Here is a 26676-nt window from a genome sequence, read left to right as displayed (position 1 = left end):
GAAAATGAAAAATTCTGAATTCCAAACAGGAACCTATTAAACATAAAGACAAACAAACAAACAAGAACTTAAATGAAACTGAAAATCTAGACCCTGGTGGTATACTGAGAGTTAAAGAATGTCATAAAAAATAGCCAAATTAAAAAAAAATAGCCAAATAAAATCTGTTCAAGCATCATCTGCTGTCATGGGGCGGAGGATTCTACATCATTCACTGCCTCCTATACAAAGCTTTGCAAGAAACTTTTTCTACCTTTATTTTTACTTAATATTAGAAAGAATTCCTCTGAGGAGCAGGTGTGCTCCCTCTTTTTGCAGGAGATCTCTTAAGGAACCTTACCTCCCATCCCATTTCAAGTCCTTCAAATTCAAATCTAAAAAATCAAATTTATTATTATATACAAAGTAAGCTTCTAGCTTGCATATCACAATTGCTCTTTTTCTCTAACCTTAACTTTCTATTCTTATTTCTGATTGTTTTCTGCAAGTTTTAAAAGATTATTTCATTTTAAATGCCACCAGAAATCTTCTAAGAAACAAAGAAGGTAATGAAAAAATAAAATAATCTCTAATACAGTTTCAACTGCTATGTTAACACCTTTCCTCTTTCCCTCTAGAACATGGCCACTATTCTAAAGCCTGCCTGATTAATGGAAGAGCAGCTGTGAAGAGTGGCCTAATGTAGAACAAGACAACATTCAAAGGGTTAACTGAAAATGAAACTGACTTAAGAATATCTACTTAACAGCAGAGTCATATGGTGATTTACATGTAAGAATGTCTGGTGCAGGGGCGCCTGGGTGGCTCAGTGGGTTAAAGCCTCTGCCTTCAGCTCAGGTCATGACCCGAGAGTCCTGGGATCGAGCCCCGCATCGGGCTCTCTGCTCAGTGGGGAGCCTGCTTGCTCCTCTCTCTGCCTGCCTCTCTGCCTACTTGTGATCTCTGTCTGTCAAATAAATAAGTAAAAAAATCTTAAAAAAAAAAAAAAAAGAATGTTTGGTGCAGCATTACTTAAACACATGCTAACAAATTTATGAACCATTTCCCTAATCGTGATTTCTAGCACTATTTTAATGACACGAAAAGATGCTAATGATATAAATAAAAAGTAATGATTTTGTTTTTATTTAAATCTAATTGGTATGCCTTAAAATTTGGAAAAAATACATTAAAAATTTATAATAAGTTTCAGAAGGTGAAACTACAAGTGATTTGGTTTACTTCTCATTAATCAAAAACATTTTTAAAACAATTTTGAGTATTACATCTTCATACTTTGAGGAGGGGAAAAGGTATTTATAACCCTATGTATGAGTAAAGAGATGCCAAGAAAGTGGGTAATTAATGGGATTTTTGAAGAATTTTAATTTTTATGCACCATTTGGGTTACTTTTACCAATTAGCATATTCCATTTTTACATTAAAATTGTATTCTGAAATGATACTAGTAACAACATTAAAATTATAAATGTGAAGTAAAAAAGTAGAAGTAAAAACTTAACTGATAAAAAAAATGGACACACTCCTAGTATTTGGTCCTAGTATTTGGACCAAGGAAAAAAAGAAAACTTGAATATTCCCACAATTAACCATTTAAAATTTTTAGTTAGTTTAAATTTTTCTCCAGAAGAAAATACCAGGCTTGGCAGATTTACAGGTGAGATCTAGTGAACTAGCAAAAAATAGCAAAACAAAAAACAACTAATCTTATACAAACTGATCCAGTGAAGAGAAAAAAATGCGTTAGAGAGTGATCTGTGGAGTTGTTGTAATTCTGTCAACAAACAAATCCAGCCATTCATAAAAGGTCATGATACATGATTATCCAGTTGGGGTCAACTCAGAAATGCAAGGGCAATTTTACCATTAGAAATATCTATAAGAGCAATTCAGCCCATTAAATTATTAAGCATTAAATTATTAAGTCAGTCAAGTTTTACAAAAACCTATTAGCAATTCTGATAAAGAACAGCTCAAAAACCTAGAGCAGACATTATTCCCAATGATGAACCAGAAAAGATGAGCTGTTCCCATTTGTATTCAATACTGTACAATAAGAAAAAGAAATGTATTAAACTACGAGAAAAAAGAAACACAGATTATAAAGTCTGAAAACATTATCATTATTTACAGATGATATAATTGTCACAGAAGACTAAAAAGACTCTAAAGACAAATTATTGGAACCAGAAAGAATTTAGAAGGGTTAGTAAATATCAGATCAATATACAAAAACCCACTGCATTTTTTTCTATGCTGGCAGGAATGTGAACAATGAAGTTTAAAAAGATACTATTTACAACAGTAACAAAAATATAAGGTAGTAAAAAATGTATTCCTTTATTTAGGCACAAAGAATTAGACTTAAATCAGTACAGAGAAATACCACATTTATGGATAGAGTTAATATCGAGAGATATCCATTCTTCACTTAAGATTCCCCATAGTCGGGGCGTCTGGGTGGTTCAGAAGTGTCTGCCTTTGGCTCAGGTCATGATCCCAGGGTCCTGGGATTGGGCCCTGTGACAGGCTCCCTGCTCAGGAGAAAGCCTGCTTCTCCCTCTCCCACTCTCTCTGTCAAAATGATGAATGGAATCTTCAAAAAAAAAAAAAAAGATTCCCCATACCCCCTACCACAATCCAATTTAACAAATTCACAAATTTTATATGGAAAATAAAAAGCCAAATATATCCAAGACTCTTCTGAAGAACTTGAAGGGAGTGGGGGTGAGGGTGGGAGCATGTCCTATCAAATACCTAAACATCCCCTCAGAATAAAGCAAAATATAGGTGCAGAAATAGAAACCTGACCAATGGAAGTGATTAGAGAGTTCTGGAAACACACCGCTTTTATGTGAAAACTAGATATATGATAGCATAAATGTGATGTGGGGTTAATATCCAAAAAAATATAAAGAATTTATATAACTCCATAGCAAAAAACCCACAAATAATCCAATTTAAAAATGAAAAAAGGACCTGAAAAGACATTTTTCCAAAGAAGATATAAGAATGGTCAACAGGTACATCAAAGATGTTCAATATCACTAGTCATTAGGGAAATGCAAATCAAAATCAAAAGGAATTTATCACTTTATGGGTGTGAGAATGGCCATCATCAAAAGGGCAAGAGTTAATAATAAATAATGGCATGGATTAGGAGAAAAAGGAACCCCTGTGCATTGTTGGTGGGATTGTAAACTGGTGCAGCCACTATGGAAAATAGTATGAAGGACCCTCAAAAAATTAATAGAATTACCATTTGATCCAGCAATTCTACTTCTGGGAATATATCCAAAGGGAATTAAAACTCAAGAAGATAATCTGCAACCCCACATTCACAGCAGCATTATATACAACAGCCGAGACATAGAAACAACCTAAGTGTCCAGTGACAGATGAATAAAGAAACTGTGGTATATATACACACTGGAAAATCTCCTGTTAAAAAAAAATGAGGAAAACCTACCATTTGTGACAACATGGATGGACCCTGAAGGCATCATGCCAAGTGAAGTAAGTCAGAGAAAGACAAATACTGATCTCACTTACATATGGCACCAGAAGAAGAACAACAACAACAATCCCACAAAACTCAGAAAAAGACATCAGATTTGTTGTACCAGAGGGGTGAGGAGGAGGAACTGGAGAAAGGTGGTCAAAAGGCACAAACTTTCAGTTATAAGATAAGTAATTCTGTGGAAGTAAGGTAAAATATGATGACTGCAGTTAATACCCCTCTGTGATATATAGAAAAGTTGTTTGAGTAGATCTTAAAAGTTCTCATCACAAGGAGAAAATTTTTCTTTTTGTTGTATCTATGATGAATGTTAACTAATAAACCTATTGTGATGATCATTTCACATGTGTAAATCAAGCCATCATGCTGTACACCTTAAACTTACACAGCAATGTATGTCAATTATTTCTCAATGAAAATGGGGAAAAATATAAATATAAATAAATAAAAATTTGTTATCCATATGAAAAAAAGGGAAATTGGATCCCTACTTGACACCATATTAAAAACTGAAGTCTAAGATGGTAAAGTCATGTAAGGTAAACTTTTAACATTTAGAAGAAAACACAGGAAGAGTAGCTGTCTGAAACAAGGAACTAATAATGCAAATCATTTTTTAAAAGTAATTTCTACACCCAACATGAGGTTCTAACTCACAACCCTGAGATTAAGAGCCACACTGCTCTTACTGACTGAGCCAGCTAGGCACCCCTAATAATGCTAATTATAAAAGAAATGACAGTAAGTTCAACTACACTAAAACGAAGAACATTTGTTCATCAAAAGACACCATAAAGCTTAAATGCAATAGGGTATTCAGGATTGGATTCCAAAACAGAAAAATGACTGATAGAAAATTAGTGAAATCCAAATAAAGCATGAAAGTTTAGTTAATAATAATTCATCCAATGTTAATTTCTTACTTTTGACAAATGTACCATTGTTAGATAACATGGTAAAATTAGAGCAAACTAGGTAAAAGGTACTGCCTTGCAACTTTTTGGTAAATCTAAAATTATTCCAAATTAATTATAAGAAGAAAGATGTCATAAACTGAAAAGAAGAGCCACAGAACTGGGAGGATAGATCTGCAACAAATAACTGACAAAAAAACTAGTGTACAGAATATGTGAAGAATTTCTACAAAGCAGTACAAAAAGGACAACCTGATATGGAAATGGGGAATGGACTGAACAAGCAATTCAAAGGAATAACCACAGGAATCATATATATGAAAAAATGCTCACCATTACTAGCACCTTAATTATATAAGACCATATCGTGTACTTTCAAGTTTAACAAAACTGTGATGGTGAAGACATGGATCAATGAAAACTCACACATACCACTGCTGAACAAGTAACTGGTTCCATCAGTTCAACAAACAATCTGAAACTATCTTAATTGAACATTCACATTATCTTATGGTCCAAAAACTCCATTTCTAGGTTTAGACCTTACAAAAGCTCTCATGAATGTATGCGAGGAAACACACAGAATGTTTGCTGTAATGCTGTTTGTAATGGCAGAAAAGGAACCTCAAAAGTTCATTTACAGCACAACGGGGAAATCTGGTATAACATTCACACAATGATGTATCTTATACATAGAAATGATGAAAATTTCTAAAGCAAGAGAATGACAACTTTCAGAACAGTGGTCACTTCTCTTGCAGGGTTGCAAGGGGGAGAAACCGGGGTCATAGGATTGGGATGACCACACTGGAACCATTGACCACAGTACTGGTGATGCTCTTAGGTTGGGTCATGGGTTCACTTATGGTGATCTAATTATGTTTTAAAGTAACATTTTATTTTTTGTATCAAATATGACATGATAAAATAATCTACGATGGTTGTGAGGACTAAAGAAAAGATCTTTAAGATGAACAAATACAGTGCTACAATGGCCATGCACAGTGCTCAATGTGTTATCAGCAGCAAGAAAAAAGGGTAGTTTTATTCCTTCAATAAAAATATATTGAATGCTGAGAGCGAAGCACTGGAATACAGCATGAATAAAAGTTTCTTCCCAAAGAAACACCTGCAGACTGTTTATATACTTAACAAAGCACGTGCTTTGCAGACATCGTTAAGTCTTAACAGTTTATCTTGCCAAAACAAACAGACTGGTAACATATCTTAAGAGGAACTTAGGGAATAGCATCCTCTGACCTCTGGTATCTCAAAAAGAAGCAGGACATTTGCTTAAAACTATCTTTGTTGTTCTTTAGTACATATATAATGTTAATGTAATTTAATTATTCATATACAGAGAAGTAGAAGTAAAATGTAAAAGCCTTATAAGCTTTTTTATTATTAAAAGAGCAATAATCCCTGATACTAAACAAAGCAGAAAATCACAGACTGTAAGAGCCCCTATTCATTAGATGGGGACAGAAAATAAGAACTAAGAACTTCTAAACAGCCTTCTGGTTCCTCCCGTATACCAATACAAGTAACTCATCAGGCAAAGTGTGAGAAATCTGGTTGATGACAATTGGCAACTAAATCTTTCAGTCTAATCATGGAGAACTGAAACCTAACCAAGTGCTTTTTCATAATACTTTGGCCCTGCTCCATGGCCACGCTGGCCAACACCCAACAGCCAAGCCAGAGCACGTGCACAGAGATGACGAAGGAGTCCAAGCTAGACACTATGTGCTCATGCCATAAGTATTATCAGGCCTGCTGCCAGAAAGGCTTTGGAGAGGGGCTTAGAGCTTATGAGACTACTTGACCCCACTTTACTCCATTTGGGAATGGAGGGTGGAGAAGGTAATCAAACTACGATAACAGCACTTACATTTCAACGCTCATAATTAACTTAGAAGTGTACAGAGGAGTGAATCTGGAGCCCTTCAGCCATAGAAAAGTATCTGTGTTTACGTCTATGTGAATATAAAAAAATAAATAAAAATGGTTAATTTCATTGATGAAGATGCTGCCAAAAGAGGCTTTCTAAAATAAATATGTATATGTGAATCTGCTTCCCCTTCTTGACTTTGAATTTCAGAAGTTAAAATCTAACAGTATTGCTTGATTCCAACTATATGGCATTCTGGGAAAGGCAAAACTATGGAGATAGTAGGGGCACCTGGGTGGCTCAGTTGATTAAGAAGCCGCCTTCAACTCAGTTCATGAACCCAGGGTCCTGGGATCGAGCCCCACGTCAGGCTCCTTGCTCAGTGGGTGCTTGCTTCTCCTTCTCCCTCTGCCTACTTCTCCTACTGCTTGTGCTCTCCCTCTGTAAAATAAATAAAATGTTTTTAGGGGCATCTAGATGGCTCAGTCAGTTATGCATCTGCCTTTGACTCAGGCCATGATCTGAGGGTCCTGGGATCCAGCCCCATGTCAGGCTTCTTGCTCAGCGGAGACTCTGCTTCCCCCTCTCCCTCTGCTGCTCCCCGTCTGTGCCCTCTCTCTGTCAAATAAATAAATGAAACCTTTAAAAAAATAAAATAAAATATTTTTTAAAAACCCCAAAACTATGGAGATAGTAAAAAGATCAGTGGTTGCCAGCGATAGGGGTAAGACGTAGAGCACAAAAGATTTTTAAGGCCCTGAAACTATCCTGTATGATACCATAATGGTGAATACATATCACTGCACATTAGTCAAAATCCACAGAACATATAACACCAAGAGTGAACTCTAATGTAAACTATGGACTTTGCGGGATAAGGATGTGTCAGTCCTGGTTCATCGATTGTAACAAATGTTTACCACACTGGTGGGGGATGTTGATGGTAGGGGAGGCTGTTTGCATTTGTAGGGGCAGGGGGGGATATGGGAACTCTGATTTTTTCACTCAATTTTGCTATGAATCTAAAATTGTCCTAAATAATAAAGTTATGTGTGTGTGTGTATACCTAATATGAGATACTATAAAAGTACATAAGATAACTCTTGCATTGAAAATACATTTCGTGGGGCACCTGGGTGGCTCAGTGGGTTAAAACCTCTGCCTTCGGCTCAGGTCATGATCCCAGGGTCCTGGGATCGAGCCCCACATCGGGCTCTCTGCTCAGCAGGAAGCCTGCTTCCCCCTCTGTCTCTCTGCCTGCCTCTCTGCCTACTTGTGATCTCCGTCTGTCAAATAAACAAATTAAAAAAAAGAAAATACATCTTGTGCTAGAGTAGTTCTAAAATTTGATTGTTATGCTGTAAACAACTCCAAACCTACTCCTAACTATAACAGGACTATGGTTACTATCAGATATTTAGTATGATCCATCCCACTACAATAGATCTTTTTTCTACGGACAGCAAATAACCAACATGAAGATTCCAAATATTGTCCATGAAATTGAAAAGCTCATTCTCTGATCATCAGTATTTTCTTCATATGTAAACATAAATTACATGAGTTAGTCAAAAGAAGCATATGATTCAGACATAAAAAATGCAAGAAGATGGATATGGATAATTCACTCTCACACAGAAAATTTTATTTCTAAGGAATATTTTTTTTTAAGATTTTATTTATTTATTTGACAGACAGAGATCAGAAGTAGGTAAAGAGGCAGGAAGAGAGAGAGGAGGAAGCAGGCTCCCTGCTGAGCAGAGAGCCCGATGCGGGGGGGGGGGGGGGGGGGGGGCGGCGGCTCCATCCCAGGATCCTGGGATCATGACCTGAGCTGAAGGCAGAGGCTTTAACCCACTGAGCCACCTAGGCGCCCCTCTAAGGAATATTCTTTAAGAAATTCCTTGACCTGGTTTAACTTTGTGTTCCATATTTCTGGCCTGAGGCTGCTATTACTGTATTACTCTTTACATGGACTTGGGAGTGAAAACAAATTAAACAATCAGAGATTGTAGAAGCTGGAGAAAAAATGCCAAGAACACTGACCAGAAGTTCACTAGCAGTGTTCCTTTGCAAACATGATAAAAAAATCATTTGGAAGAATTAACTGATGAGACAAAAACATGCCTACAATAAAATAAGGGATGGAAGAAAACTCCAGGTAAATATAAGGGTAAAAAAAAAGTTCTATCAAAAAATAAAAAAAAAGTTCTATCGATATACTGTTTCTTAATCTGGAGGTTGGTTTACAGTTACTCATTTTATTATTTTTATAACATATATACATACACACACACATATATGAAATTTTTTACTTTGGATGAATGAAATATTTCACAGTAAGTTTAAAATTTATAGGCACAGGGACAACCCCCAAGTCCAATGACAGATCAAACAATATATGATGTAGTGCACAGTGTAAAACACTAAAAAGAAAGGAAAAATGAAAGATTAAAGACTCAAAGAACTCTTACTAGTTTATGCTGTTATTCATCTGTTGGAAGAATTTAGATTCTTTTCCTCATGTAGCATTATTTAAGGCAAATACGACAACATAGATAAAATCACAGAAATGTCCAAATAAAACTTCATGAACTCTACTTAAAACTTCAGAAGCCTTTGAATGTTAAATGCAAAAGGAATTAATTCGTTCTCTTATTTTTTTTCTTCTAGCTGGCCCTAAAGGCATAGAATTAATTTAACTTCAGCATACCTATACAGCTGACAGTATTCCTGGCTTCTAAAAGACCCCAAGAGAAATTGATTTAGTGGACAAGTATTGCAGCTGTTAGAAGAATCCTATAGATAGATCACAGGGGGAAAAAAATCTGCCCCCATAAAAACACCAAGAGTCTGAGCTGCAATTTTCAGAGTACTTAAACATTACAAATTCCTTAAAATAGTTTCTTCCTTTTAGAAATGCACATGAATTTTCAAATTCTTAGTGCTAAGTAATGTATATGCATCAAGCACCATGCCTGGCACATGGTAGGTGTCAATAAATACTTATGGAATTGAATTAATCCAGCAATATCCTCATGTGCCAACATCTAGGGGACCTGCCTGGCTTACAAGGGGCAAAAGGGCAATCCCTTTTTTCTACCTCACTCTAGTGTTCATTTTTAAACCCCCGGCACATTAGATCTGGTTATGTTTCTAGTGCTAATAATACTGTTTTAAACAATACAAAGGATACTATATGGAACAACAGTTATGACAATAGGTAAGCTTTATTCTCAACCAACTATATCCCACCTCAAGTGCAAGAATTCTGTAAAACATAAACACTGGTTCTGTGCTAGGATTAGTACAACAAATTGAGAAAATTGGAGGTGATTCAGATACAGGTCAGGAAAACACTGCATTCATAAAATTATGATCCAACCAGGATTAAATAAAACAGTGTAATTATTTTTTAAAGACTTATTTTAATAAGAATCTTTATTTAAGGTGTAATAGCCAATTTTCTTCCAAATACCCTAAGAGAGGTAAAACTGTTAGTATTAAAAAGAAGTATATTTGAAACGTGCAAGGTTTAAAAAATACTCATGCACATCGTCTAATTCTTTTTTTTTTTTTAACTCTTTCAAGCAGATGAAATGAATGCACATAATGAAGCTGGACAGCTGTCTTGCTCTCTATAGTATCACTGATTTATTCTTTCTGGCCATCAGAACCACTGGGTGGGGAGGTTGGCATGGCTTCTCAAACAGTCCCATCCTCTTGCGAGTTAAGGGGCAAGGCCAACTATACGTGTATTATTGTATGGCTATCACCATGCCAGAAAGTGAGTTAGTAGTTTTCCCTCTTATCACTGAAATATCCCAAATTTATGCTTCCCACTTTTCAACTTCAATTTGTAATCTGACTTCAATGCTTTCCTTTTCACTACATCTCCTCCCTACAACGTAATTATCCACTGAGCAAGAGAAAATAGATTCTGAATGAAGAATGCTGAACTTCACATTCACTCATTCACCCAACAAACTGCAACGTTACTTTACCATGTTACATTCTATAATGAACTTCCTAACAACTTCATCAAGTATCTTTCTCTTTACTACCTTGTCCTGCTGGTCTTGAGTTTAGGCTACAGATGTACTACAATTAAAGTTTTTCTTTACGAAGTTTACCTAACACCACCTCCTTTACATACCCACTCTGAAACACACATGTATACACTTCATACACTCAAGGTTTAAGCATCATGCTTTGCTGCTCTGCTCAATTAACTGAACAAGTTACATGGCTCCTGTCTGATGAACCTACTGGGAGCTGGACTTAAAGTTTTCTATTGACAAAAGAAACCAAGAAGCAAACTAGAGTACAGAGTTCAAGTCACAGTCTTCTTCAAATTTCACTGAATTGATTCAAATGGATATACTAGTATTATAAACATTTTATAAAACAACTGATATAATAGGAACAATTATTTTGTTAGAATATTAATTTTTAAGGCAATGGTTCCATCTCTACAGTCATTCTCACCTCTTTAGTCCAGGAATAGCCAGTATCTGATTTCTGGGGTGCAATGAAAAAATTCTTGGCTTCAGGAAGCCTCAAGTAATACCAGGAAATTTTGACAGCCAAGAGAACTACTTGGCTGAAGACTGGAATTACTCTTTTTCAGCACAGACTTTCAGTTCATTGCAAGTTGAAGAGCAGTCATAAATAACTGTCTTCACACACAGGCTAAAGTCACCAAGCAAAGACACATTTCATGAAATGCACATTACTAGTATCAAAAATTTCTCTTCCCATGTAGATTTTTTTTTCTTGCTACAGCCACATAATCACCATTGGAGACATAAACTTCTTAAAAAGCAGACAATCTGTATGCATTCCTAAATAAAATATAGTTTTGAAAAAATATTCTCACAATAACACAAAAGTGGATATGCTGAGTCTATTTTCCTATTGCAGCAAAAAAACCTCCTCTGCTATTAAAGAAAAACAAAACATTTCACAAAATTAAAATTGTGAAGAAAAGTACTATTAAAACTATTAGTTTGCACAAAACTCAAGAACTCGTCTTACCTTGGTAAGACAGTATACACAACACAGGCTCTCAATAAGTGCTATTATTATAAAGGTTAATTTTAACATTATTAGTCCACATTTTATTGTGCCTAGTGTTCAGGCACTTCCATATAATTAATCCACCCCACAGAACAATAGAAGGAATTATTATCCTAACTATATCAACATGCTCAAAAAAGGTAAAGCAATTTGTTCAAGGTTCTGTAGTTTATAATTACTTGGCTCATGACAGTACTGTCTCCTTCCAACATTCATGATCTTTCTGTATCATGCTGACTCTCTAAGCAGTTTTTTTTAATATGCCCCAATTTTTCTATTTTTACTTAAAAGATCATTTTTAAAATACATTTTTTCATCTGAGGTTGACAGCTAGGTATTATGTACTAGTACCGCAATTACCGGGTACCCAAGGAAACAAAAGATGATGGGACCTGAATCCTAGAACTTCCACTCTGGTTTGGCTAGATTTGTTCATGTACTTTGGTATTAGCTGCACATTCCCCAGGCTCCCCTCCCCTGGCACACACAAGATATAATGAAAACCACATTAGGTTGAGATGACATTTAGGAGGATTTGTTTAGTCCTCTGACAACTCATCCTGAAGGGCCTCCCTCTTAGCCCTCCACTTCACCAAATCTCGCCTCTGAGTAATACAAAGCTTTAGGCAAATCTTTCCCCTCTGCCTTTTTAAACAGGTAACCAATTATTTTTTTCAATTTAAAGCCAATTAATTAACATATGGTATATTAGTTTCAGAGGCAGGTAACCAATTTTTTTTTGGTAGGATTTTGTTTATTTATATGACAGAGAGCAGGAGAAAGAGTGAGAGAGAGCACAAGCAGGGGGAGCTGCAGAGGGAGAGGGAGAAGCAGGCTCCCCACTGAGCAGGGAACCTGATGTAGGGCTCAATACCAAGACCTGGGGATCATGACCTGAGCAGAAGGCAGTCACTTAACCGACTGAGCCACCCCTGTGCTCTGGCAACCAATTATTTTTAAAATCATTTTCCAACACCAGATCAATTAAATTAATTAAAACAAATGAAAAGAAATAAAACTTTTCTTAAATGAAATCTATGAGGTATATAGTATCTACAGCACACCTTTTCGTGAAACAAGCACAATATACATCAACTCTGAAAGTGTGTCTAGGCTTTCCATATTCTAAAGTTTCTCTATCCAACTTGACAGAAAATTATTTTCCAAGCTGTCAGTCTCCTGGTCAAAATAAATGAATTCTAAACTTAAAATCTGCAAACTAAGAATGTTATATATCTTCTAGCAATTCTTCTATAAAATGTTCAGGAACTTCCTTAACCCACAAACAGAAACTAAAAAATAGTTATGTTTCTAAATACGTGATCAACATACTGTTTAATCCATCTGGTTTAGAAGAGAGAACAAACAAACCAAGGTGGGGAAAAAAGCACAATGAAATCATGTTAAATGAAACCTGAATGATTCAGAATTTGTGATAATTTGAAAAGGGTTTGAATCAAGTTAAATACTTAAAATTTCTCCATATTTCCATGCTCAGTACATAATTTTTCCCTCTGAGAAATTCAAATCTCACATATGATGACTTTATGCTTCTACTCTTCTACCACCTACATTTTTTTCCAACACACAAATATCTGCCTGACCTGGTTCCTTTACTCATCAAAACACTAAAGCGTCCAACTACATAAACCATTCTCAAGTTCTCTATCTTCTGAACACCCTTAAAGGGATACAAAAACCCATACAGATGTTGCCAGACCCCCAACAAAACAACTCAGTTGGGATTTAACATAAAATTCAAACAGATAACTATAAATAATCTTTTTAATTACTATCTTTCAAAAAAACTCACATTCTGATTCATAAAAAGAAAAATTAGTTCCAACAATTTAAGAACCACTACAGAGGAAAAAATCAATTATTTCCCATGATTAATGTAGTTATTCATAGTAACTCTTATTAACACAGCTGTGTTGTCAAGGAATTTTAATCTCTTAAATTAAATTTTATATTTGGAAAATATACATTCGAAAACTTGTACCAAAAAACATCTTTAGTACTGCTATTGATCTTAAAGAAAACTAAATTCTAATATACTATTAAACCATAGCATCAAAAAAATGAAAGAGGACAGCCTAGTTAAAACCAGCATGATTATAATTATTTGAACCAAATTATATTTCTATAATTTCCAGATAAGTCCAAAATTTTTTAATCCTCAAAAAATATTAAATTACCATGCTAGCAATTTTTAAACTTAAAATTTTGTTAAAATGGGTTTGCAACATAATTCTTAATACAGACACTTTGTTTCAATTTAATTATCTCAAAATTAAAATCTTAACAATAAATTTAATCTACTAAAGTGATTTTAATCCACAAGATTTAAAAATAATGTTTCTAAACAAATTACAAATAGTTTGCATATAAAACAAAAATGCAATCTTAGCAATAGCTAGCACTTCCTTATTTGTCATGACAAATGCTGCAAAGGCACAGCAAATTTCCTTGTAAAAAACGGACACAATTTATTTTAGAATAGGCACTCACCACTTCTTCCAATGCAGCACTTCGCCCAAAAGAACAAGTGAGGTGTGTGAGGCAGTTAACAAAGGACGAGAAAAGTTCATTTGGAATGGCAGTTAAAACATTTCGAGGGAACACAGTTATCAGGTTGCTGATAATGCTGGAGATTCCCACAGCTTCTGAATCTTCTATTTCAATTCTACAAATCAAGTAATGAGTATTATTAAGTGGTAGTAGAAGAAAAGTCTCAAGAACTCATTTCCAAACATGCAAATATTATCATCCATTCATTTTTAAAGGCGTGTATCTGTGTATTAATTTCAAATTACCCATATAACTATACTCCAGAATATAAACAGGGAAAAAATCACTAGTTTCTTTTTCTCCTCTAACGTTAAACAAAGAAAAAAACTGAAGGTTCTTTTTCAGTTACAAAGGGCAAGTATACCTACCCATTGATAGTATTCAGTAATCCCTCAATGAAGTGTGCTAGATAATCAACTTGTGATCCTTCATCGGGGAAGATGGGTCCATGAAGAGAAGCTAACTGGGCAAGGCACTGAAGAGAATCTTGTGCCATATCTGAATCTTCTCTGATTTTTCGATGTACCTGTTAGAAAGAATTACTAATCCATAAAAATAAATTCTTCTTTTGTAAGGGTCACGTGTCTATCATGCCGAATGAGGTAAGAGAAAAATTCACTGTAGCTGGTTATTTCTAGAAAATTAATTCCTGAACTTAACTAAATTTGAAAATTGTCCCTCAGTCCACTTTACGTTATAGGCCATGATTTTAAACTTATCAAGTAATTCTTAACTGAGGGCTACCTACATTTTGAAAATTGAACTGTCTCCAGCATGTTATGACAAAGAGAGAAACAGATGCCAGCCAGTCAGACATACTGCTTCTTCTAAAAACAGCAACAACGACAGTCATCTGTATTATGCTAACTATGCCTAGCTACAGCTTCTTGCTAAAGTTAGCAGACAAGTTCAATCAAGAGTATATAGATGCTGCTTTAGCAGAAGTAAACAGTTGCACACTTAGAAAACCAATATACCTTTCAATCCCTAGACATTCACTAATTCAACCAGTATAGAAGCATACTCTTTCATTACTCTGAGATTGCCCACAATTTGCTTGAATTTCATTTTATCCTATACCATTGCTTTTAATAATGGCTAAATTTTTTTAATTTTATTTAAATTATATTTACATCCACTTTAAACCTCATCTAGCTCTTATTTCAATGATGCAATACTGACGTGAAACACCTGGTCCATGGTATTCTGTACAAAAAGAAATGCTCCTGAAATACTGCTCCCCATTTAACGGTGTTATTAATATTTTCAGATTTTAAAGATGTTTCATTTCTGTGATCTGACAGAATTAAACTGCCAAAGAAAAATACACTTCGTAGAGAAATTGCAGGTAATTTTTTATCCTAATCCACCAACCGCATTTAATGGCAACCATTTTCTACTTTCCACAAGCATTCGACTTATCCAGCCCTTCTTTTCTTACACAAATCTCTTTGCTTTCTGAATGGCACAGAATTTTAAACATTAGTTCTCTATTTGTTTCAAATTATGTTCACTCTGACTCTGCAAATCATTTATAAATTACTTGAAGTTAGCATATTTCTCTTAAGTATCCACAGGTACATTTTTGGGACACAGTGAACAGACACTCAAATCCTTTTTCACAGACTGATTTCATTAATCTTTAAAACCTTGAACTTCTTAAGGCTCTAAGAAATTTAAAATACTAAAGAGTCACAAAACTGATCTACTGACATGTTTAAAATATTCCATCCTCTTTGGTCTAGAATATGGGTTGGCAAACCACAGCTTATGGCCAAATTTGGCCTCCTACGTATTTTGTATGGCCTATCAGATGGTTTTTACATTTTTTTTATGGTTGAGGTAAACAAAATAAAAGAAAAATGGTATTTCAAAAGATAAGACAATTATACACAATTCACATTTTAATAACTGTGAATAAAGTTTTACAGGAACACTACAATGCTTTTTTGTTTAGTTATCATCCATGGCTGCTTCTGTATGACAACGGCAGAGCTAAACAGCTGCCTCAGAGAACATATGACCTGCAAAGCCTAATATTTACTACCTGGCCTTTACAGAAAAACTCTGCCAATCCCTGGTCTAGAATAACACAAATGTTTCTCAAAATATATTCCATTACATTTTAAGTTTTAAATAGTAAATTAAAAGTATAATATACAAATTCATCCATCTACATTGTCCAATTCAAGAACTTCTGAACACAACTCATTCTTAAATTCCTTATCTGAAAACTAACTAAATTTCTGTTGTCACACTGTTTAACCTAATCAACATTTAAGCAAGTTATCCAAGGGTACATTCTGCCAATGAATACAATGCAATCCCGGACAACAGAGGGTTTCTTTTCTATAGAGCTAAATGGTTGCTTGTTCCTGGGCAAGAAGTGAGGAATCAAAAGATATGATGACCAAAACAGCTAATGTTGATTATATAATAAAATGAAATAAAAATAGGGATATGCCTCAGAGCCTGCATGGAATACTGTTCACACTTAATTTATGTTCTCTGAAATACGAACCATATAAAACTCATGATAAACCAATGAATTCCTGCATAATATAGCAGATTCTTGCCCTTCTTCCAATGTCAGCATTACACAGGAGTTCTACCGCAACTGAACTATATCACACAAATTAAAAACTGAATTCATCACCTGAATAGGGAAAGCAGAGGGATAAGGAAAAGCAAAGTCTAGCAGAACACCCAAGGAGGTGAATGGCAAAGAAAGACAAGGAGTAAAGAGAAGCAAGTTAGTAAGATAAATTCTATTGGAACATGCTGAATCTGAGATGTCTGTGTGCCATCCAAATTAAAACACCCAGTAAGCACTTGGATTATAAGGCTCTGGAACTCTAGAGCAGCCTGTGCTGAATATAGATTTAGGAGTCATCGGTGCAGAAGTGGTGCTTGAAGTCCAACATGTGGAAGAGACAGCCCAAGAAACGTGTTATAGAGTCAGCAAAGCTGAAAACTAAGATAGAACACTAATGATTTTTTTCAGTAAGCAGAGAAAATAAGAGACCATAAATGAGGTCAAGGAGAATCAGTCAAAAAGGCAGGAGGAAAAAATAACGAGAGTGGTTTTTCTAATACCTTATGGAATAAAGAAAAATTGAGACATTTGTAAACTTTTGAGGGGCAGAATGAAACCTAGAGTATTCCTAAATTCAGTTGTGACCAATACATTTCAAGTCTTAAATTCATGCAATAGTATATTTATGTCTACCTACACAAATCTCTAGAGAAATAAGGATATCCAATAGAAAAATGCTTTCTATTAGGTAATGCATTCACATAACTTGAAAATAAGTTTAACAAAAACTGAATGAAATTAAAAGATTACCCACTGTCATTTTTATAACAAACTACAAATGAAAACTTTTTTATAAACCCCTTAAATGAAAGCAATAGGTCAAAAGCACAAAACTGTTAAAATAATACAGTAAAAAGGGTTAAACTTTCAAATTCAAAAGCTATTTGCATGTGGTGGTTCACAGCTGACAGAAGCAGCTGTCTAGTTTGTCTAGACAGCTGTTCAGATTTGGGGGAGTTGTTTCCAGTACTGCCAGCAAGTTTTTCACCTTTTCAAAAACTGCTGGAATGGGATCTTCTTTCAGTCAAATGAATAACACAAAGAATTGAACTTGGATACATATCAAAACAACTTCTGTCAGATGTGGCAGGCAACAGAATTTGTTAATTTAGTTACACTCATCTCTTTGGTACTGATAGTGTTTTTAGTCATCATTTCTCTGATTTAAAGAATAAAATGGAAGGTAATACTTAGTCTAAGCATTTCTGTTGAAAACATTTTTATGTATAACTATGGATGAATAACCTTATTCTAGGTATTGTAAAATATATACCACACAACTACAATATTTTAAATGGTTTGATCAGAACAGGAAGGCAGCTGTAAGGATAGTAAATAATGTTTTTCTAACAAATGGAAAGGTAAGAAACTAAAATGGCTAGGATTAAGTAAAATGGCTTCCTTTTTTTCTTCTTAATTGGTCTTTATTTGGACTTTCACCCCAGTCATTTTATCAAACTAACTTGTGTGCCTGTACTATTAACAGCAAATTAGCATCCCTCCCCACTCCATATACACGTTTTTACCAGCTTTGGACTATTACAGCAGGATCCTCATGTGCAAACATAGGAACATACTGCCTACTTCTTGATATTTAGCAAATAATAAACAGGACTATTTAAAGTTATAATTGAAATAAGCTGCTATTCAATAACACTAACTTAACCATGACTCATAAATTAGTACATAAAAAAGTACACTACTCTACTAAAGCGGATCTCCAAGTGAGGTCCAGGAATCCAGAGACATTCCTAAGACCATGTCAGGTTGTCTATAAGGGCAAAACTATTTTCATACTAATACTAACACAGTATTTGCCCTTTCCACTGTCACTTTCACACATGTATACAGTGGAGTTTCCTCAAGGTTATCTGACCTGTAATATTACAACCAAGTGGATGCAGAAGCAGATCTGAGAATCTGGCTATCTTCTGTTAAGCATAACATTAGAGTTTTTGCAAAAATATAAAACAATGCCACTCTTTTCAGTAAACTTCCCCCCTCCCCAAAATATAGCTATTTGTTCACTAAAATGTTATTTATGTTAGTATGTAATGGTTTGGTGTCACTATTTTAAAGACTTTATTTTTAACTAATTTCTTCACCCAACATTGGGCTCAAACCCACAACCCTCAGATCAAGAGTTGCATGCTCCACTGACTGAGCTAGCCAGGCGCCCCCTCAAAAATTGTTATTTTTAAATGAATTACTAAATTATTTTTTAAAGTTTTCAGTTTGAATTTTTAATACAGTAAATGGTAATAGCTATAACCTCATAATCAAAAGCTATTTCGAGTTGTCAGTAATTTTTAAGAATGTAAAGCGGTCCTGAGACCAAAATGTTTGAGAACTTCAGCTCCAGAATATTCAAGTCTTCATACGTACATAACATTTTTATAAATTAGCAAGAATATTTCTATATAATTTCTATCTAAGCAGATGTATTGATTAGAAGAGAAGGCTTCAGAGGAGAAAGCAATCTGTCCTGTTTTACTTAAGAAAAATACAAAACATGTACTCTTTTCAGCGGCACTCTCCCTTGGCCTTCACCACCAGAGATGAAAAGCAAGACTTACTGTGAAGAACAGCTCCATAACTCTGCTATCCAGAAGAGTCTCCCGCCAGGATTCTGTTGGCTTTAACAGCACATTTTGTGAGGATTCAAACATAGCTATATAATGTCTGCCCAGTTATCTGGTGTCAAGGTCAACAACAATAACATTCTTACTTTGTCTAAAGTATAAGTATCTCCTAAATATAACAGGAGCCATCCAGAAAGAATGTAATGGAAACAGTTTAAGCCTCTTCACATATGCTACATAATTCATGAATGAAGCTAAGGAATAAAAGGCATTAAGTGCTTAAAAAAAAAAATGCTACAGGAATATAGGAACAGTTTCATCAGAATTACATGTCATGTCATGCTGTAGGGATATAAAAATGTTGATAATCAGAGATCTTAACAGTAGCAACAGAAGGAAAAAATGTGATGTAAAACAGATGCCAAAATATACACAAAAAAGGAAAAATCAATTTCTAAATATTTATCCCATATTTCCCCCCAATATCTTATAACAACTAAAACTACATACATAAAATGTGAGTCTCAAAATAGACTATTTGGAAAAATAGTATTTTTCCCAAAGAAATATATTCACTGGGTAACAAAAAAAGAACAAGAGCAAATACACATCATACTGAGGCAGCAAAACTCCCACACATCAGATTATGCAAATACCAATTCCAGATAAAGAAATAATCAGTTTATGTACAACTCTACAGATACTCATTTAAAATTCCCACAGACTAAAAATCTACTTTTATGGTGTTCAAGTGTTTCAATATTAAACATGCTTCAGAATACTATCTTTGCCATACATGAAGTAACCATAATATATTTGTAAGTGTCCATGAATATAATTCACTCAATGACACTGATGTAGAAATTGAGGTTTTTAAGAAAAGAGAAAGCTGTCTGGGTATAAAGACAGTAGTTCTGCCCCTTCCATTGCTAATCAGATGTCCAGCTAAATACATCAACGAGGCAACATTTTCATCACTCAATGAGAAATTTCAAAAATAGTTATCCAAAACTATAGCTTGCAAAAATTAGACCCATGTTCAAATGCTGTATTTTCATTATGGCCCAAATCATTAGAGAACATGAAAGGCTATGACAATGCTTTGGAAATCATTTTTTAAAAGATTATTACTTAACCCCCTTTTGAAATACCTAGTATTTTGTCTCTGAAGAGCAAGGAGGGGACTACGAGTTGTTTCAGAAGAGAAGTCTGTTTATTTCTGAAAAATTGCTCCAAAAATGTTCTGCAACTCCATTTGATCGATGAATAAAAGTGAAATTCAAGTCAGTCACTTAAATTTCACTTTTCTCTTCCTTTACCTGCCCCCTTGTGGAGGTGCATAGAAAGAGTCAAAAGACACAAAACAGTTAAAATGAAGTAAGCCTGGATTTTTTTTTGAAGGGAGAAAAAAAAAATCAGTCCATGAGTACTAAGAGTTTGTTTTTTTTTAATTTGACAGAGATCACAAGCCAGAGAGGCAGGCAGAGAGAAGGGAAGCAGGCTCCCCGCTGAGCAGAGAGCATCGGGGATCACCACCTGAACCGAAGGCAGAGGCTTTAACCCACTGAGCCACCCAGGCGCCCCATAAGAGTTTTCAGTGGTTAATAGTTTTTTAAATGACTACACTTTCTCAGTAGGCGCATATTTTGATCTTATGTTGTTAACACTGTCTTCTGCATTCAGAATATACCAATTGAAAACTTGTATTTTTACATGTTGTCTAAAATGAAGGCTTACTTTTTAGAGAAACAAATATCTGTGGATGGAATCATAGGATGTCTAGGATTTGCTTTACAATAATCTGAGGATGGAAGAGTATAGCTTAAAACAAGAACTTAGAGCTAAGGAAGCAGGGTATTTTATTTTTGCACATCTTTGAAATTTTCCACAATAAAAGTTTGGGGCATTAAAAAATAAGGCTTGAACATATGAAATAAAGTACCCAAGAGTAAGGCAAAAAAATTCTTTGTATTTCATAAAAAATATTCCACTTATTTTTTTCCAGCTCTATTTTCCTCAAATTTCAACATCCCATTTATATTTATTACTTACACTCAGTACTGTGTTGAGCAGATGCATAAAAAAAAACATGACAATCTCATTCCAGTTTTTTAGGGGAGTCTGCAATATCACATTAAAATGGTAACAAACTGTTATTTTGTTGGCCATCCAGATCTAACAAAATACATGTGTATAATTTTACTAAGTATCTTCAACTAGAAAAATAGGAGAATTTATTAGTACTTCATATGCTTATAAAAGGTATCAATTTATTTTTAAATTAGGTGGGATATGAGACAGATTCACATAACTGTAGTAAAATGGTTCATCTCAAAGCAGACCATCTTTCAATTTTCTTGTTAATATAGCCATCCAGGCAGTGAGCATGCACAAGCTGTTCTCTCTCAGAATAAGAAAGACAAATACTTCAGGGCTGGTACCTGTAAGAGAAAGCTAAAATCTAAAACCTCTAAGAACCCTACACAATTCAAGCAAAGAGGAAGAATACTGGGAGAATACTGCCAAAAGTAAAGGGAGGGGGCACCTGGGTGGTTCAGTGGGTTAGAGCCTCTGCCTCCGGCTCAGGTCATGATCCCAGGGTCCTGGGATCGAGCCCCGCATCAGGCTCTCTGCTTGGCCAGGAGCCTGCTTCCCTTCCTCTCTCTCTGCCTGTCTCTCTGCCTACTTGTGATCTCTGTCTGTCAAATAAATAAATAAAATTTAAAAAAAAAAAAAGTAAAGGGAGTAATACTTGTGTCTTCACAAAATGGAAAATCTCATTTCAAGGGAAGGCGATGAATCTCCTGCATCCTAACTAAGCCTGCTAGTTATACTCAACAAGGGGTTGCCAACATTCTTCAGTGAGTGGACGGTGATAACGTCAAAGATTAAGTATTACAAATGGAAACAAAATCTAAACCAATATACTTGTTTTTCTTTTCTACCTTTTTTGTATTTCAAAAGAGTGTATGCTCCATAAATTCTTGTGGATATGAAGGCTTTGTATTAAGAGAAAATGGAAATACCTAATTTTAGGAGAGGGCTTTTTTCCAGATAGGAAATCAATTAATTGCAATTGCTCACCTAAACCTCATATTCAAAATAACCCTCAAATCCAGGACTCTGGGATCATGACTGGAGCAGAAGGCAGTCACTTAACCAAATGAGCCACCTAGGCGCCCAAAATCTTTAATTTTTTAAAATTCTGGTTTCAGCTTCCCTGATCCTGGTCTGTTTTAAATATACTTCCCCTAGTGCCAGTATGCACAGCCAAATTTCCTCTAAAACCTGACAAGCATATTTTTAAAATGTTAATTCCCTACATTTTGCTAATATCACATGGAGATCTGTGAGTTCTGTATCTGACATCTATCAGAAAATACTTTCCCCCAATTATTGTATTTTTAAAACGATTTTATTTATTTATGAGAGAGAGAGAGAGAGAGAACACAAGCAGGGGGAGCAGCAGAGGATGTGGGAGAAGCAGACTCCCCACTAAGCAGGGAGCCCGACGCAGGGCTTGATCCCAGGACCCCAGGAACATGACCTGAGCTGAAGGCAGATGCTTAACTGACTAAGCCACCCAGGCACCCTGATCCCATAATTATCTTAAAAGTTCATGTCAGTTTTTTGTTTTCCAACTCTGAACCTAGAAAGGACTTTTGTCTCTGACATGTTTGCCTTCTACTAGAAAGCTCATTTATAACACACTTTGCTCAGAGATTACCTTAATTGTTCTTTGAAGAATTAATCTGTAACACTGCAAACTTAACTACCTTCTCCTTATAAAGCAGCCCAGAACAACCACAACCATCATTTTTGCACAGTAAAAGCACACACATACTCTTGTTAGTATAGTAAGATACAACCATGTAACTTAATTATAAATAATACCTCTATTGAAAGAACATGTAACTACTCCAAAAGCATTTTAACAAAAACTTCAACATTAAAGGAGACAAAAGGAACAGTGTAATAATGAATGGAACAAATTTGTAAGAACAAAGTTATTCTGACAAGAAATACATGTTTTAGTTCGCAGACTGTGCTGTGAAACTGCTAAAGTGGTTGCCTTCCTAAAAGGCTATGGCGGGTGTTGGGGGCCCCTGGGAGGCTCAATCAGTTAATAAGTGTCTGCCTTCAGCTCAGGTCATAGTTCCAGAGTCCTGGGATACAACCCCACACTGGGCTCCCTGCTCAGCAGGGAGTCCGCTTCTCCCAATCTCCTCTGCTCCTGTGCTCTTGTTCTCTCTCTCTCAAATAAATAAATAAATAAATAACCAAACAAACAAATAAAATCTTCAAAAAAGAGAGGAAAAGCTTATGAGGGTTCTTCTGTATTACCTGAAATACTGTTTCTATGAATGTACAAGTATTACTTTTCAATTAAAAAAAAAAAAAACAGTGAGAAGCGTATCACAATGTGAACAGAACAGTCATATATAGATCTGGACCATATCCATATATTCAAAATGTAAAAAATTAGGGCGATTCAATTTTTGATTTGGTATTGCCAACTGGCTATTTCTGTATGTTTGTATAAGACACCCCAAAATATCATTTCTCTCCCAGGTAATTCAAAGTGTAGATTACTTTAAAAACAAAGCAAAAAGACCACCTCTAAAATTCAGAAATCAAGCATTTCTATTTTTTTTTAAGATTTTATTTATTTATTTGAGAGAGAGAGGAGGAAGAGCAGACGAGAAGGAAGATGGGCACGCTGACTCCATGATGAGCAGAGCCTGATGCAAGGTTTGCTCCCACCACCACGAGATCATGACCTGAGCTGAAACCAAGAGTTAGACACTTAACCGCCTGGGCCACCTAGGTGCTCCTAGCACTTCTATTCTTAAGACAACATTTTAAAAATGATTTAAAGTTTTGATTTAGGTGGGAGGCATGGGGTGGCTGGGTGATGGGACACTGGGGAGGGTATGTGCTACAGTGAGTGCTGTTAACTGTGTAAGACTGACAAATCACAGACCTGTACCCCAAAACAAATATATGTTAATAAAAAAAAATTTTTTAAGTGAAAAAAAAGTTTTCATTTATACTACTACATTCACATGCCATAATATCTACACATTGTACTGCTTTATCTTTTTTATCCAAATGTATTATCAATGAAAGAAGAGTCTAACAATGAAGTGATTATTTACTAATTAATCATTTATTATACATATTATACACCTATCAGGTTTTAGGAGACCTACAAGTTATAACTGGTTGATACTAGTTAAATAGCTAGCATTTACCAAAAGCTGAATCAGATTTTAAATCAAGAATTTTCTTGGCCTCTGGTTTTTTTTTAAGATTTTATTTATTTGACAGACAGAGATCACAAGTAGGCAGAGAGGCAGGCAAAGAGAGAGAGGGGGAAGCAGGCTCCCTGCCGAGCAGAGAGCCCAATGCAGGGCTCGATCCCAGGACCCTGGGATCATGACCTGAGCCAAAGGCAGAGGCTTTAACCCACTGAGTCACCCAGGCACCCCTTGGCCTCTGGGTCTAAACATTTATCTATAATAAATACTGCACTCAAGGAATTTATATTTTGTATCAGAAAATTCATTTGTACCCAAATGAACAAAAATTCAGTAAAACAGCCATCCAGAGCTTTGTCTTTTAATAATCCTGTCTTTTAAAAAATCTGTCATCCCCATCTAATCTTACTTTACCTTCCCATATTTTCACCAAATTCAAAAAACACAAGTTGCAGTACAATATTTCTGTCATTGTATCAAATACAAGCCCACTCCCTTCTTAGCAAGGGTTCCAGCAAGGGTTCCAATTCTTTGATGCAAAAACCCAAGCAGTCTTCTAAGTTCAACACTATCTTAATCCTCTGGAAAATCAGCTGCAACTAGACATAAATTCAACTGTACCTCAGAACAGTGAATAATTAACTCCATTCTCTACTGTCTGTTTCACAATGATACTATCTAGCTCTAAAATTCTCTGCTTAGGAAAGCTCAGCAACATCTAAGAACTCTATATAAATGTACCACCTGCCCTATTTTATAACTGCATGACCAGAGAGAAACACACTAGGACAGAATTGAATGTATCCAGCTACTGTCACTGGATAAATCCTACTAAGTTTTCTGTCCTGAACAAGTCTTAAGGTCTCAAACAGCAAGCAGTATTATCAGTAAGCACATATATCTTAATATGAGGGGAGAAAAGTCATCCTCAGAAATACACTGGTCCTTACAAATGCAAATGAGTTCTTGTTCACCTTACCTTTAGTAAGGGTATCATTTCGTGGTAATAACTGACAGTAAAAAGACAATGAGTTACACAATAACTACAAATCATCCTCAAACAAACACAGAGAGAATGAAAATTACCATAGCTTATACTTATAAATACTTTATGATATAGGAAGATAATATAGCAACAGTGAATATTTTACAAAAGTAATAAAAACTTAAATTTCTCCATCTTCCCATATTCTTAAGCTACTTCATTAGTAAAACCAAGTTTCAGAGGCAAAGGGAAAGCCAAGTCTTTCTTCTTAAACATTTAATCTCTGTCACTATGAATTTTTCTAACAATAAAAACTGTTATTTCTCTTTCTGGCACAACACAGAACCAATGCGCCCAGTCTCACAGATTGCATTTCGTCCAAGTAACCAAAAGTCCTCTGAAATAAAGGAGAACTGACCTCACCTGAATGTTTTCCCAAGCCTTGCCTGCAAATAGTAACAGTGGGTTTACTGGAAATCCTAATTTAGGTGAAGGCTTCTATATCTCATTACTATTTTATGATCCAGTTAGCTTTCCCCAAGACACTGAGTTGAAATTTTTTTTACTAAAACCAAATCAGATCCACAAAAATAGAATATCAATAAAATGCACTGTAATCAAACTAAAAAAAGAAGTATTATTAAAGTCAACATACCAAACATACCTGCCAAACATTCTTATTACAAAATGATACTGTCATTTATGATTAGCATTGCCAAAACCCTTAAGCATTTATGGACACCAGGTGAACTCCCAGCTAAATAATCTTAGCAGCATGAACAAACATCCAAGAAATAAAATAGTATTTTGGAATCAAATCATCTTACCTCACTAATTAAATAATACATATTTGTTAAGCATCTATTACTATATGCTAGACTGTGCAAGGTGCTAAAACAATATAGTGAACAAACACATGACCCATGCTTTCATGAGCTTCCAAATGAGTGGGTAAGTATATTTATTCAAATGAGCTACAAATGAAAATTTACAAATGAGAAGTGAGCGAAGTGGGAGAAAATCACATATAACATACATATGAGAAAGCATAGCAAAAGAAACCTGATCTAGGGTACCCATCTCAGGCACAATCAGGTGGTGATTAGGCAAAGGGGAGAGGGTGTCCAGGCAGAGAAAGTCCATGTGAAGAGTGCCAAAGCAGAAGGAAACAGCTTGTGAGAGCAGCTCTTAACAAAATAGCACAGGAAAGTTTTGAGGAAGAGGCAGAGATCAGACCATGCAGGATCACAGAGGACTTTTTTTTTTTTTTTTAAGAT

At 35.2% G+C, this 26676-nt stretch overlaps 1 protein-coding gene across 2 annotated transcripts in view; it reads right to left on the bottom strand.

Annotated features, from left to right (window-relative positions):
* The window catches only part of XPO4 (exportin 4), a 125821-nt gene that overhangs the window by 32674 nt on the left and 66471 nt on the right, over window positions 1–26676 (bottom strand). For both annotated transcript variants that reach the window (XM_080798524.1, XM_080798525.1), the window contains 3 exons: window positions 19148–19260; window positions 14344–14501; window positions 13916–14090 (listed from right to left, as the gene is read on the bottom strand). In XM_080798524.1, the coding sequence (XP_080654650.1) occupies window positions 13916–14090; window positions 14344–14501; window positions 19148–19260 (446 nt within the window). The remainder of the gene's footprint in view (window positions 1–13915; window positions 14091–14343; window positions 14502–19147; window positions 19261–26676) is intronic.

Source organism: Martes martes, assembly GCF_963455335.1.
Source record: "Martes martes genome assembly, chromosome: 3".
In the NCBI taxonomy this organism is placed as follows: Eukaryota; Metazoa; Chordata; class Mammalia; order Carnivora; family Mustelidae; genus Martes; species Martes martes.
This window is presented reverse-complemented; position numbering and strand designations above follow the sequence as displayed.